The 13875-nt window shown below is 41.5% G+C and overlaps 1 protein-coding gene across 1 annotated transcript; it reads right to left on the reverse strand.

Moving 5' to 3' along the window:
* Window positions 1-5970: 5970 nt before the first annotated feature.
* On the reverse strand, window positions 5971-6649 carry LOC118981425 (40S ribosomal protein S27-like). The gene has a single exon (XM_037038191.1). The coding sequence runs from the start codon at window positions 6361-6363 to the stop codon at window positions 6025-6027; it is 339 nt and encodes a 112-aa protein (XP_036894086.1). The 5' UTR covers window positions 6364-6649; the 3' UTR covers window positions 5971-6024.
* Between the last annotated feature and the right edge of the window lie 7226 nt (window positions 6650-13875).

Below are 13875 nucleotides of genomic sequence, written 5' to 3' on the forward strand. Positions count from 1 at the left end.
TTAAGTCAATTTATCTCTGCTTGAGAAATTCTGCCAAAAGGAGATTGGAGAGTGAGAAAAGGAAAGAAATGGAAGGTAACATGTAGGGAAAATCATGATGAGACAATTTGTTTTTTGTTTTTGTTTTTGTTTGTTTGTTTTGTTTGTTTGTTTAAGATTTTATTTATTTATTTTTAGAGGGAAAGGGAAGGAGAGAGGGAGAGAGAAATGTCAATGTATGGTTGCTTCTCGTGGGTCCCCTGCTGGGAACTGGCCTACAACCCAGGCATGTGCCCTGACGGGGAATCGAACTACGATCGTGTGGTTTGCAGGCCCACGCTCAACCCACTGAGCTACACCAGCCAGGGCTGACAATTTGTTAAAATAAACTTTTGGAGTTGTCTATGGCTTTCCATTACTTAAGTTCCATTTCTTACCAAAAACTGATGTCATTTTTTAAAATATTTTATTCATTTACTTTTAGAGAGAGGGGAAGAGAGGGAGAAAGAGAGAAAAAGAGACACCACTGTGTGGTTGCCTCTTGGTCTGCAAGCCAGGCGTGTACCCTGACCGGGAATCGAACCAGAGACCCTTTGGTTGGCAGGCAGGCACTCAATCCACTGAGACACACTAGCCAGGGTAAAAAAAAAACTGATGTCATTTTTTTAAGTTAAAAAAAAAAACTGATGTAGTACCATTTGGATTGTGTATGCTTCGTAAATACCTCAAAATTTCCTTCGAGTTAGAAGCTATTTCTGTCTGTCTATTTCTGTATTTCTGTATTTCTTTCTGCTGTCACTTTGAATCATTGAGTATTATTAACATTAAGGGAATCTGGACATTCTCAGGCAATTGCCAACACCTTAAACACAAATGGGCTATAGCTACCAAATTCCTGGGCTAATGGTATTTCATATTTGCATGTTGACTGTATTTTCTGAAGCTAAAATTGAGACATATAATCAGATAATGAGATGAAATATTTTATTCATTTATTTATTTTTAAATTTTCACCCAGGGACACGCTTATGAATTTTACAGAGAGGGGAAGGGAAAGAGAGAAACAGAGGAGGAAATATTCACGTGAGAGAGAAACATCAGTCTGCTCCCCCTACGCACCTCCAAGTAACAAACCCTGACGGGGCACCGAACCCGCAACCTAGTTTTGTACCCTGATCTGGAATTGAACCTGCAAACTTTCAGCTTACAGAATGACTCTCCAACAAACTGAGCCACACCAGCCAGGGCTGAGCCAAAATACTTTGAATCGGAACTTTTAGCCTCCATATGTACTTGACAATTAAAATTTTATTTTCCCATTCTACCCCCTGTTCATACTGCTTCCCTTTCTTGTATGTGCCACCTTGTCTGTAATCAAAGCTTCCCATTAGCACAACAATGCAAACAAAGAAGACATGTTACAGAGGGGAATGTGTGAGAATAAAGAGCAGTAATATAACTGGAAACTATGGCGCTTTGCTATTCCACACTCTTCAGTAATGTTAGGTCATTACTTATTAATAAGTTTTATTTTGTAGAACAGTTGTTAGGCCATTTTTAAAAACTGGTTTACAATTTTGGCAGATCTGATTTGCAAGAACAAAAGAGTGAAAAACAATCCTGTTATATTCAGCACTGGGGAGATTATTTTTAGGTATTGTGGACAATTTTGGTTTCTCTGATTGAAGAGAGTTGTGCATGACTTGGAAATAGTCCCCAAAAAATCAACAAAAACACTCAGAAGCTAGAAAATGAGCCATATGGAATTTATGTTCCAGATATACTCACAAATGGGAAATAATGAATGTGCAAATTTATTCATTACAACATTCTTTATAATGACAAAAGATTGGAATGCACCTAGAAGTTCATTAAGATGATACTGATTCAATGAATAAAAGACAGCTATGCAATGGAATTTACTAAAGCTCTAAAAAAGGTTGAAGAAACTCTTTTTTATGTTAGGTTAGGGAAAGATCTCCAAGATATATTGTTAAGTGCAACAAGTTCAGAGTAGTATATGGAGTATGCTCCCATCATGTTAAAAAGCAGAAGGAATGATAATATATACTTATATCTGCTTGTGTATTCGTAAAAAATCATCTCTGGAAGTACACACAAGAACTCAGTGAGGGTGATTACTTATAAAAAGTAGGTGGGAAATGGGTGATGGAGAAGCAAAGAGACTTTTTATATTATAGCTTTTTATACTTTTTTGATTCTTGCAGATGTGTTACTTATTTAAAACCTGAAATAGATAATTTAATGCAAATAGCAAAAATGAAGATACCTGGCTGGGTAGCTCAGTTGGTTAGAGCATCATCTTGATATGCCAAGGTTGTGAGTTCAATCCCCAGTCAGGGCAAATACAAGAATTAACCAAGGAATTTATAAATAAGTGGAACAACAAAACAATGTTTCCTTCTCTCTCTCTTTCTCTCTCCCTCCCCCACTTCTCTCTCTCTTCTTTCTTGTCTCTCTAAAAAAAATCAGTAAATAAAAAAATTTCAAAAAATGAAAAGAAACAATATGAAGAATCATGAGAGGAATAAGGTATCTACATTTATGAAGAAATGCATCTTATCTAAATGTCTTGATAATCATCGTAAATTGCCACAGTTAATTCTATTGCAAAGACAAACAAGCAATAAATCGATTGAACCATGATATAGTTCAGTCATGGTTCAAAGACATGCTCCTAATTTACAGAAGAGAAGATTGAATTAGTAACTGAGTTTTTCAAAATGACAAAGAGTAGTCAAAGAATAATACAATTCACTATTCTCCAGACCCTGGAATGTTGGTAATGCACTTTCTAGTTTGCAAACTGCTTTTACAGATATCATCTGATTTGATCCATTTTTACAAAAACTTTATGTGGTATATAGGACAGAAACTTCTATTTTCCACTTCCCAAATACAAATGAGAATGAGAAGAAGTGAAGATGAACATGTGCAGATGGTCTCAGCCAGGAGGGATGGACACCGAAAAGGGGAACAAGCTCGGGGAGTGAGGAACACACGAACACTGGGCTTGTTGGCACCGGCCCCTCAGAAGTACTTACGGCTTTCAAATTCATCTACTTCTGCTTTTTGCCCAGTTTTTTTCAATTAATAGTTTTTTCGTTCTGGTTCAGAGATTCGGCTGAATTTCTGACTCATCTTATTCTTCATAATAAAAGGCATGGAAAATCTTGTTATCCGCTATCCATTCCATCTTAAATTTTAGTGTAAGAATCATGAACAAGAACTTGTTAGAATGCAGATTCCTGGCACTCTCTCCAAAGGTTTGAGCCATTTGAGTCTTAGGCAGAGCCTAGGAAAAGGCTTTTCCGTAAGTATGTGGCGATACAGTACACAGGTGGTCTGAGCATTGACTAAATAACACACTGAACAGCAAGTGGGATTACTTAACACTAGTAACTCTGTTGCTGATGAAAACCTCAGATCCTCTTTCCAAGCTCCTTACTGCTACTGCAAAGAGGCAAAGGCAGGGAGTGGGGAAGTGAGGATTAGCCTCCAGGGAGCTGAAGTGAAGGCAGTGGAGACAACGTAACACACAGTGCTCATCCTGGCCTAGCACTCGGGGAAAGACTCACATAATTAAATGAAAACTCATTGGATTCATTTCCTTTGCTTCCGAAAATCCAAAAGTAGGAGGCTGAATTTATCTTAGAGATCCGAACTAACTGCCATTTGTTTCTAAGGGAAATTCTAAGTGTTGACCATGTCTAGTAAAGACCTAAGTGGTTTGAGACTTGGTTGCCCTAGCGACCACCTCCCCACCTGTGCACAGCACTGTGAGACCTGGTAGGTCTTACCGGCCCCAAATCCACCTGGGAAAGGGGGGAATGAAGACAACAGAAGCTCCCTGTGGAGGACACTTGTGTACGTAACTTCCTCCCACTCTGTCTTGGTGAAGCCTCTAGCTTGCCTTCCTTCCGAGTCTGGACCAACATCTATCATTCTTCCGCTGGCCTCTCCAGGAGAGAGAATTTTGTGAAATCTGCTTTAAAATGATTTAAAGTGGCTTGATGCCTACAGTGTGTCATTGGCTGAAGGCTTTTATAGTTTTAAATAACTTCCTGAGTGTTTTTAACTTTATACATGCTCCAGGGTAATTATTGCAAAGGACATACTTTTATTTGTTGAATAATAAATACGCTATAGGCGTTCTAATAAAATCTGGTGATTTGAAGTTCAAATGGTATATTGACTCATTCTAAAATAACCATAGAGCGTACTTCCGTAAAAGCCAAATGGAAAAATGCAGTGGGAGAATAAACCCAGTGAAAAATTAAATAACAGAATATGCAGGGGGAGATTAAGAATGGTATAGGGAATGAAGAAGCCAAAGAACTTAATATGTACAACCCATGGACATGAACTAAAGCGGGGAAAGGCAGGAGGGTGTTGGGAACCCCCCTGCCTGGTTTCAGAAACTGTAACCCCCATGGATAAGGCTAAATAAAGAGACCTTGAGACCATAAGCCACTAAGGAGACAAAGCTTATCTTTCAGGTAGGGGTGCTGCTTCTGCCCCCTTTTACTTCACCCTGCTTGGCCCCTGGCAGATGACTGGTTAGCCAGTGACTGGTGAGATTCCTCAAGGGAGGGACAACCCAAGACAGGCATGGTTGTGATTGGGGCCCTCAGGGAAGGACTATAGAAAAAGGGGATGATGGACCCTCGCCCCTCAGCTTTGACATAGCCTGGGTCCTCATTCCGTCTGCAAGAAGTCTCCTAATCTCTTGGCTGCCTTACTTTCCCTGCCTGATTTAAACCTGAGAGACTATGCCCTAAGCCTGAAACTATGCAGGAGGTGGGTGCAGCCCTGTGCTAGAAAGGGTGGGTTGCCCAGGGCAATCAGGCCTAAGAAAGAATGCATAAAATCCTGTGAAACCTGCTTTGCTAATAACGTCAATTTAAATGATAAGGGTCCACGCATAGGACAAGTTGATTTCCCCAAAGTTTTATGGTCCTTTAGCTAACTGACCCTGACTCAGAATAAGCCCTCATACTTCTTTGAGTATTATCTATTGTTTGATCATTACTGCCTGACAATGACTGATGAGCTTTACCTACATTCGTGTGCAAATTGAACCAAATAAAAGCCCATTGAGGAACAGGCTCCTGGTCCTTCTCCTTTGAGACATCAGTACCTTTTCTCCTCAAGCAGATCATGTCTTGGTAGACTTATTCCCATCCATGGTGGATGGGGGGACTCTGTGGATGGAGCACCCCCACAGGTGGGAGGCAGTATACACGGCAGAAGGAAGTTAAGGGGGGGAGTGGGACAACTGTAATAGTATAATCAATAAAATATATTTTTTAAAAAGAAAAATCAAATAATGGTGCACTAGGTGAGATCACAGAAACACCAGAGAGAATTGTAAGAAAAATCTTGTAAATTTTTGGAAAGACAGACTCATCAGGAATTTGATTTGCTAACTACTTTTCTTTTATTTAAAGATGACCAGGTATTAGCTTATCTTGTCACCCTATCTGCTGGTAGAGCATGTCCTTGGTCTTCTGAGTTATGACCACTTATTGACCTTTTGGAGTCATTGAATGTGCCTTGGTCACTTTCTCCATACTCTGCATCTATTGGTCTGATTTCCAAAAAGAGAATAAATGGATGCAGTGACTAAAAGTTTGTCTAAGAATGAAAGTGGATTGCCTCTTAAATTTGCTTCATATCCTTTTAAACTCTTCCACAAATAAAATAACAAGGAGCCTTGGAGGGGTGAATCTACTTCTGACTCTTTTTTTTTAAGATTTTATTTATTTATCTTTAGAGAGGAAGGGAAGGAGAGAAGGAGAGAAATACCAATGTATGGTTGCCTGTCATGAGTCCCCTGATGGGAACTGGCCTGCAACCCAGGCATGTGCTCTGCCTGGGAATCAAACCACGATCGTGTGGTTCTCAGGCCCGCGCTCAAGCCACTGAGCTACACCAGCCAGGGCTACTTCTGACTCTTGGTTTTTTAAAATACAAAATGTGTTTATTGGGATGGTTCCCCACTCATCTTGATTCAGGGTACTTTTAGTGTTGCTTCCTTCTGAAAGACCATCCTTCTGTAAGCCTTGCTTTTCCTTCTGTAGGCTGACAGAGGACAGTGGAGCGGCCAACACACAAAATCACCATTTGTGCATGGCTAAAGACGGTGGTGATTTTATAGCATCCTGGGCATTGCACATCCATGAAGTAGGAGCTGGGGCTCTGCAGCAGGCATTTCTTCTTGTGTTGCCTCTTCTCCTCTTCTGGAGAGGGATGAAGGAGATCCTTTGTGAGAGGCCTGTTGTCTTGGGGAGGTCGTTGCCGCCAGATGAAAATCTTATAAGAGCCCAAAGATGTAGGCCAGGACAGAAGCCCAAGATGCATAGCAGGAACAGCCGTCTCCAGGGAAGAATGGAGAGGGCTCTCACCAGCTTTGTCTTCCGCACTCACGTATTACTCACAGTTTCCTCATCCAGACTGGTACCTGCAGGAGGTTTTCAAAGTTTGGAAGATGACAGTGGACAATCTGGCAAGTGCAGGGAATGACCATGGCTCCTGCCATGTGACTCCAGACCAGCACTATCGACAGCTCTTTCTGAGATATGGCTGAGTTCTAGATCCGTGCTGTCCCACGCAGGCAGAAGCCATGGGTGACCACCGAGCCCTTGGAAATGTGCCTAGTGGGAGCAAGGAGCCACATTGTAAATTTTGTTTAGTTTAATAAATTTAAACTTCTCCACAGGTAGCTGGTGGCTACTATACTGGACAGTGTGATCTCATTTTATCTTTTATTCTTGTTGAGGACATTTTTTCATTGGTTTTTAGAGGGAGGAAGAAGAGAGAGGGAGGGAGGGAGGGAGAAAGAAAGAGAGAAAGAGAAAGAAATATCAATGTGAGAAAGAATACCAATTGATTGCCTTCTCGTACATGCCCCCACTGAGGATCAAACCAGCAACCTGGGTATGTGCCCTGACTGGGGATGTTGCACACGACCCTACAGACTGGGGCACGGTGCTCCAATCCACCGAGCCACACCAGCCAGAGCTTGGGCTCAGCAATTTTAGACTTTTGGTTGGCTTTTCCAGATACTAGAGGCCAAATCCAGATTTCTTTTTTTTTTAAATATTTTATTTATTTATTTATCTTTAGAGGGGAAGGAGAGAGGAAGAGAAACATCAATGTATGGTTGCCTTTTGTGCGTCCCCTGCTGGGAGTTGGCCTGCAGGGAACTGGACTACAACCCAGGCATGTGCCCTGACTGAGAATCGAACAGCGATCCTCTGGTTCGCAGGCCCGCGCTCAATCCACTGAGCTACACCAGCCAGGGCCAAATCCAGATTTCTTGACTGGTTGAAAATTGAAACCTTAACCTTAACCAACTCCTGAACTTGAACCCAAACTGAAAGTAGTAGGTGGTTGAAAAGTGAAAGACTGGAGAGAAAAAAATATATCCTTATTGATTCAGGTGAGAGAACACATATAAAATTAATTTAAAACCAAGTAGGTAGTTCACAGGAACAAGTATAAAGGACACATGGACAATAACTCAGGTGGGGGATGGAAATGGGAGGGAGGTGGGGAGCACTGGGGGGGGGTCGGCAGGGCTGGGAATATAAGACAGAAAACTGTACTTGAACAATAATTAAATTTAAAAAAAACACCAACTAAGTAGAAAAATTTAGTTAAGCACCTAAACATTTGGTATAACTACAACGCCAAAAAATGATTTTGCTTTCTCCCCGCTAAACTTAATGGAGCAAATGGGCAGATGAATTGGGCATTAGGTCACACAATGAAATATAAATGAAAAACAAACACCAGACAGGCTTGAGTGGATGTGGATTAAATTAAATATTTACACTCTACACAACAGAGCTTTTGTAAAGGGCAATTTTATAAACCAGAAACCTCAATAAGAAAAGAGTGGTGGAAATGGTTTTATTTGTATAAGGCCCACTGTTGACACCTGGGCCCAGAGCAATCCAACCCATCCTCCAGCAGGTGCCTTAGGTTTCACAAAACAAAATGACCCAGCTGTGTTTGCCTGCATTTGTGTCTGTAAGTGCATAAAATAGACGGGCAGAACTTACGCCAATCAGTGTTGATAGTAGTTATTTTAGTTAGGTTTTGTGGTTGTCATTGCCTTTATCCTTTTCTGTTTTCTCCAGATGATAAATATTGAGCTAAAACACGTTTTTAAGAATTTTTTTTCAACTGGGAGAAAATATTCGCCAATGACACATCTGATTAGGAGTTACTATCCAAAATTTGTAAAGAACGCATACAACTTAACACCAAAATAAACAATCCAATTTTAAAATGGGTAAAAGACCCGAATAGACATTTCACCAAAGAGGACGTACAGATGGCCAATAAACATATGAAAAGATGCTCAAAGTCACTAATCATCAGAGATAGGCAAATTAAAACTGCAATGAGATTCGCCTCACACTTGTCAGAATGGAAAACAATAAATCGACACACAAGCGTTGGGGAGGATGCGGAATGGCGAACCCTCGTGCTCTGTAGGTGGGATTGCAATTTGGCGCAGCCACTGTGGAAAATTGTAGGGAGTTTCCTCAAAAAGGTAAAAACAGAATTACCATATGATCCAGCAATTCCACTTCTAGATATTTATACAGAAAAATCAAAACACTAATTTGAAAAGATACATGTGCCACTCTGTTCAATGCAGTATTATTTACAACAGCTAAGATATGGAAGCAGCCTAAGTGCCAAGGGATGGAAAACTGGATAAAGAAGAGGTGGTACATATATACAATGAAATGTTATCTGGTCATAAAAAAGAATGAAATGCAACCATTTGTGACTACATGAAGAGGCCCAGAGGGCACTATGCTAAGCGAAATAAGTCAGACAAAGAAAGAAGGACAAACACCATGTGATATCACTTATACGTAGGATCTAAATAACAAAATAAACAAAACAGAAACAGACTCATAAATATGAGGAAAAAATTGATGGGTGCCAGACGGGAGGGAGCTGCGGGGCTGGGTGGAAACAGTGAAGGGATTGAGACGCACTGATTGGTAGTTACAGAACAGTCACAGGGACGCCAGATACAGTACAGAAAGTATAGTCAGCAATACAGTAATAGAGGCCTGGCTGGTGCGGCTCAGTGGACTGAGCACCAGCCCTGATTCCCAGTCGGGGCACAGGCCTGGGTTGTGGGCCAGGTCCCCAGTGCGGGGGCGCGGGAAGCAACCACACACCAATGTTTCTCTCCCTCTCTTTCTATCTCTCTAAAAATAAATAAATAAATAAACAAAGTCTTTAAAAAATAATATAGTAATAATTAGGTACAGTGCCAGGTGGGTGCTCACAACATCAAGGGGAACATTTTGTAAATTGTATGATTGTCTAAACACTATGCGGTACACCTGAAACTAATATAAAATAATATTGAATGGCAGCTGTCATTGAAAAATTAAAAACGTTAAGAACTAAAAAATTTTAAAAAACAAAAATTTTTTCAAAAGAGAAAAGCATAGAGGATAGCACAGTAAACATTCATGTGCCTACCACCCAGATGGAACAATCATTATAAGTTTTTATATTTGCTTTGAATATTTCTCTCTCTGTCTTCTTTCAAAGAAATGAAACCCTATGACTCCACCAGAAGCGCTCGTGCACCCTTCCTCAGTCCTATGGCCCCCTTTTCCCTGGAGCATCCGGTGGCATGAATTTAATGTACTTTCCCACACATTTGAAGTACTTTTCCTACATGTGTATATATATTCATGAACAACATACAGCATTGTTTCATGTGTTCAAAATTCACAACGTTTTCCAAAGAAGACACACAAAAGGCCAAAAGGTCCATGAAAAGATGCTCAACATCGCTAGTCAACAGGAAAATGCAAATCAAAGCCACACTGAGATGTCACCTCACATCTATTAGAAAGGCTGCTATCAAAAGGACAAAAGATAACAGGTGTCAATGAGGCTGTGGAAAAAAGAGCATCCTTATACACTATTGCTGGGAATACAAATTGGTGCAGCTACTGCGGAAAACAGTATGGAGTTTCCTTAAAGAGTTAAAAATAGAACAATCACAGGATCCAACAATTCCACTTTGGGGTATCTAAGGAAATGAGAGACTTCCGCCAAGATGGAGGCATAGGTGGAAACATTGTGCCTTCTTCCACAACCAAGTTTGAATATAACAAAGGTTTAATAAACCAAGACGCAGCCAAAGAACAGAAAATTGAACTATACGGAAGTCCAAAAACAAGGAACCGTTCAACCGGGACCGGTAAGAGGGGCGGAACCAGCAGCGTAGCAGGGTCGGGCAGGAAGGATCCCCTGACACTGGCACGCAGGCAGCCAGGGTAGGAGCGAGGACCCAGTGAGGGTTCGGAACAGGGTGGCCTTGGTAAACCAGCAGAGGAGTGAGCAGTGAGACGGATTGCGCAGGCCCCAGCGGGTGAACCCAGCGAGTGCTCAAGGTGGCAGGATGACCAAGGTCGCACTTTCGCGCGCAGTGGGACAGACCACGCGGCCCTGGCAGCAGGAGGCGGCAGAGGGGACCACCATTGCTTCCCTTTGACCCCGCCCCCACATACAGTGTCACAACCCAGCAACTGAGTTACCCACCCTGGTGAACACCTAGGGCTCTACTCCTCATACTTAACAGGCACAAACAGTCCACAATATGGCTCAAGAAGAACTCAAAGCCCCAGAGCCGATAACTCTAAGCGAAAAAGAAATAGCCAACCTCTCAGATGCACAGTTCAAAACACTGGTGATCAGGATGCTCACAGAACTGGTTGATTTTAGTCACAAATTAGAGGAACAAATGAAGGCTAAACTAATTGAAATTAAGGGAAATGCACAGGAAACCCATAGTGATGGAAAGGAAACTGGGACTCAAATCAATGGAGTGGACCAGAAAAAAGAACGAAACATCCAACCAGAAAAGAATGAAGAAATAAGAATTCAAAAAATGAGGAGAGGCTTAGGAACCTCCAGGACATCTTTAAACGTTCCAACATCCAAATTATAGGGGTGCCAGAAGGGGAAAAGAAACAGCCATGAGTGGAAAACTTACTTGAACAAATAATAAAGGAGAACTTCCCCAGTCTGGCAAAGGAAATAGACTTTCAGGAAATCCAGGAAGCTCAGAGAGTCCCAAAGAAGTTGCACCCAAGAAGGAACACACCAAGGCACATCATCATTACATTAGCCAAGATTAAAATGAAGGAGAAAATCCTAGAAGCAGCAAGAGATAAGGGGACAGTCACCTACAAAGGAGTTCCCATCAGACTGTCAGCGGATTTCTCAAGAGAGACTTTCCAGGCAAGAAGGGGCTGGAAAGAAGTATTCCAAGTCAGGAAATCCAAAGATCTACAGCCAAGATTGCTTTATCCAGCAAAACTTTCATTTAGAATGGAAGGACAGATAAAGTGCTTCTCAAATAAGATCAAATTCAAGGAGTTCATCATCACCAAGCCCTTATTATATGAAATGTTAAAGGGACTTATCTAAGAAAATGAAGATGAAAAATATGAACAGTGAAAGGACAGCAAACTCACAGTTATTAACAACCACACCTAAAACAAAAGCAAACCAAGAGGACAGCTAGATCGGGAGTGGAACCATAGAAATGAAGAATACATGGAGGGTTAGCAACAGGGGAATGGGAGGAGGAGAAGGGGGGAGAAGGTACAGAAAATAGCATAGACAGTAGGTAGAAAATAGATAGGGGGAGGGCAAGAATAGTAGGGGAAATATAGAATCTAAAGAACTTGAGACACATGGTCATAAACTAAAGGGGGGAATGGCGGGGAGGGGGTGTGCAGGGTGGAGGGGATTGAAGGGGGGGAATGGAACAACTATAATGGTACAATCAATAAAATATAAAAAAATAAAAAATAAATAAATAAATCCCGGGGGGCGGGGGGCGGGAGAAAGAACAACTGTAACAGTATCAATAAAATACAGTTGTAACAACTGTATCAATAAAATGTATATTAAAAAAAAGGAAATGAAATCTCTGTCTCTAAGAGGCACCTTCACTCCCATATTCATTGTAGCATATTCGAAATAGCCAAGATATGGAAGCAACTGAAGTGTCAGATAAATAGATCTAGAAAATGTGATCTATACATAACTATTATTCAGCCACAAAAGAGAAGGAAATCCTGCCTCAAAAGAATGAGTAGAAGATGAGGCACTGTATTAAGTGAAATAAGTCAGACAGATGAGGACAAATACTGATGATCTCACGTGTACGTGGAATCTGGAAAAGCCGACTCAGAAACAGAGGGTAGAGTGGTGGTTTCCGGGGCTGGGCGTGGGGGAAGTGAGACGCCGGTGAAAGAGCACAGACGTCCCGCTCTGAGTCTTGTGTGCCACAGGGTGACTACAGTTAACAACACTGTGTTGTTTTGTACTTGGAAGTTGATAAAAGAGTAGATCATAAATGTTCTCACTACAACAAAGAAATGGTAATTCCAAGGTGACAGAGGTGTTAACTAACCCTACTGTAGAAGTATATATTTCACAAGATATGTGTATCAAATCATCACATTCTGCACCTTAAACTCACACAGTGTTATATGTCCACATTATTTCAATAAAACTGGGAAAATAAAAATCCTCATTGAATTACATTGTGTATGTTTCTAGAAATTATTCTTGTCTTTCAATTTTGCATTTCTGAGAGATGTTGAAGCATACATACATGCCTCAATTGGACAAATGACTTTTTAAAATTTATTTATTTATTTATTTTAAAGATTTTATTTACTTTTTATACCGAGGGGAAGGGAGGGAGAAAGAGAGAGGGAAACATCAATGTGTGGTTGCCTTTTGCACGCCCCCTACTGGGGACCTGGCCTGCAACCCAGGCAGGTGCCCTAATCTGGGAATTGAACCTGCTACCCTTTGGTTCACAGGCCTGCACTCAATCCACTGAGCCACACCAGCAATGGGGACGAATTACTTTTTAAAGGTGCACCTTTAAAAACTGCCACCACGATAATAAAAAGTAACATTTATAGAATTGTATGCTGTGTATTCTCATGTCACCTCATTTGAGCTTCACAACAACCTGAGTGGCAGATATTATAATTCATCCCATTTAACAGATAAAGAAGTATGGTTCAAAAAGTTCAAGGACTTGTCCAAGGCTCCATAGATACCAAGAAGCAGAATCTGAACTCAAACTCTGGCCATTGTGGGCAGGAGTTTCTGTACCCCAACATTTTCCCTCCCATGGTGCCTTGGGAAACTCAAGCCCCGGATCCTCCTTCAGCCCAGTGGCGGGTGGCAGGCGGAGTTCACCCTCGCTGACCAAGGAGAGGCAAGAACGGAGAAATCAGTAAGGGACAAGAAACACAGAGCAGCTGAGAGAAATGGCCCTTTCATGGAGGCATGCAGGTTACTAAATTTTGCCCTGATGCCCATCACTCGGAAGAGACCCGAGTTTGTGGATGGAGACTGAGCGGAGCGGTGACTCAGTTATCATCGTAGCACATGTTGGCAGCGCTGGGGTTGGAGTGTGGGGGTTGAAGGCATCTAACTCTTCACCTCCCAAAACTGTAGGAGGTTCACAGATAATTTAGTTGTTTCCGTATAAGCATTAGTTGAATGGCACAGTGTGAAAGTGAGGTCTTTTTAAGTTGTTTTAATCCTTCTCTACCCAGTATTAAACAGTCTAAATCAAGTGGAGGACAAACATGAAATGTTTACTTATTTCCCTCTCCTACGCTCAATTGAATCTTTTTTCCCATTATTTTGGGAAAGAAGGGAAAGGGAGAAAACATTTCCTTCCAACGGATGGCTGACCTCTCTAGGCCGCGTTGCCTCTGCTCCCTGGCCGCAGGCATCCAAATTCGGTTCTCACAGTGGTGTGAGCCCGAGTCTTTCAGG

This window comes from Sturnira hondurensis, unplaced genomic scaffold, assembly GCF_014824575.4.
Source record: "Sturnira hondurensis isolate 20B ecotype Veracruz unplaced genomic scaffold, ASM1482457v3 Scaffold0024152, whole genome shotgun sequence".
In the NCBI taxonomy this organism is placed as follows: Eukaryota; Metazoa; Chordata; class Mammalia; order Chiroptera; family Phyllostomidae; genus Sturnira; species Sturnira hondurensis.

Coding starts and splice junctions, on each gene's coding strand:
- LOC118981425 (XM_037038191.1), bottom strand. CDS start 6,363: ATGCATCTTGGGCTTCTGTCCTGGCCTACATCTTTGGGCTCTTATAAG.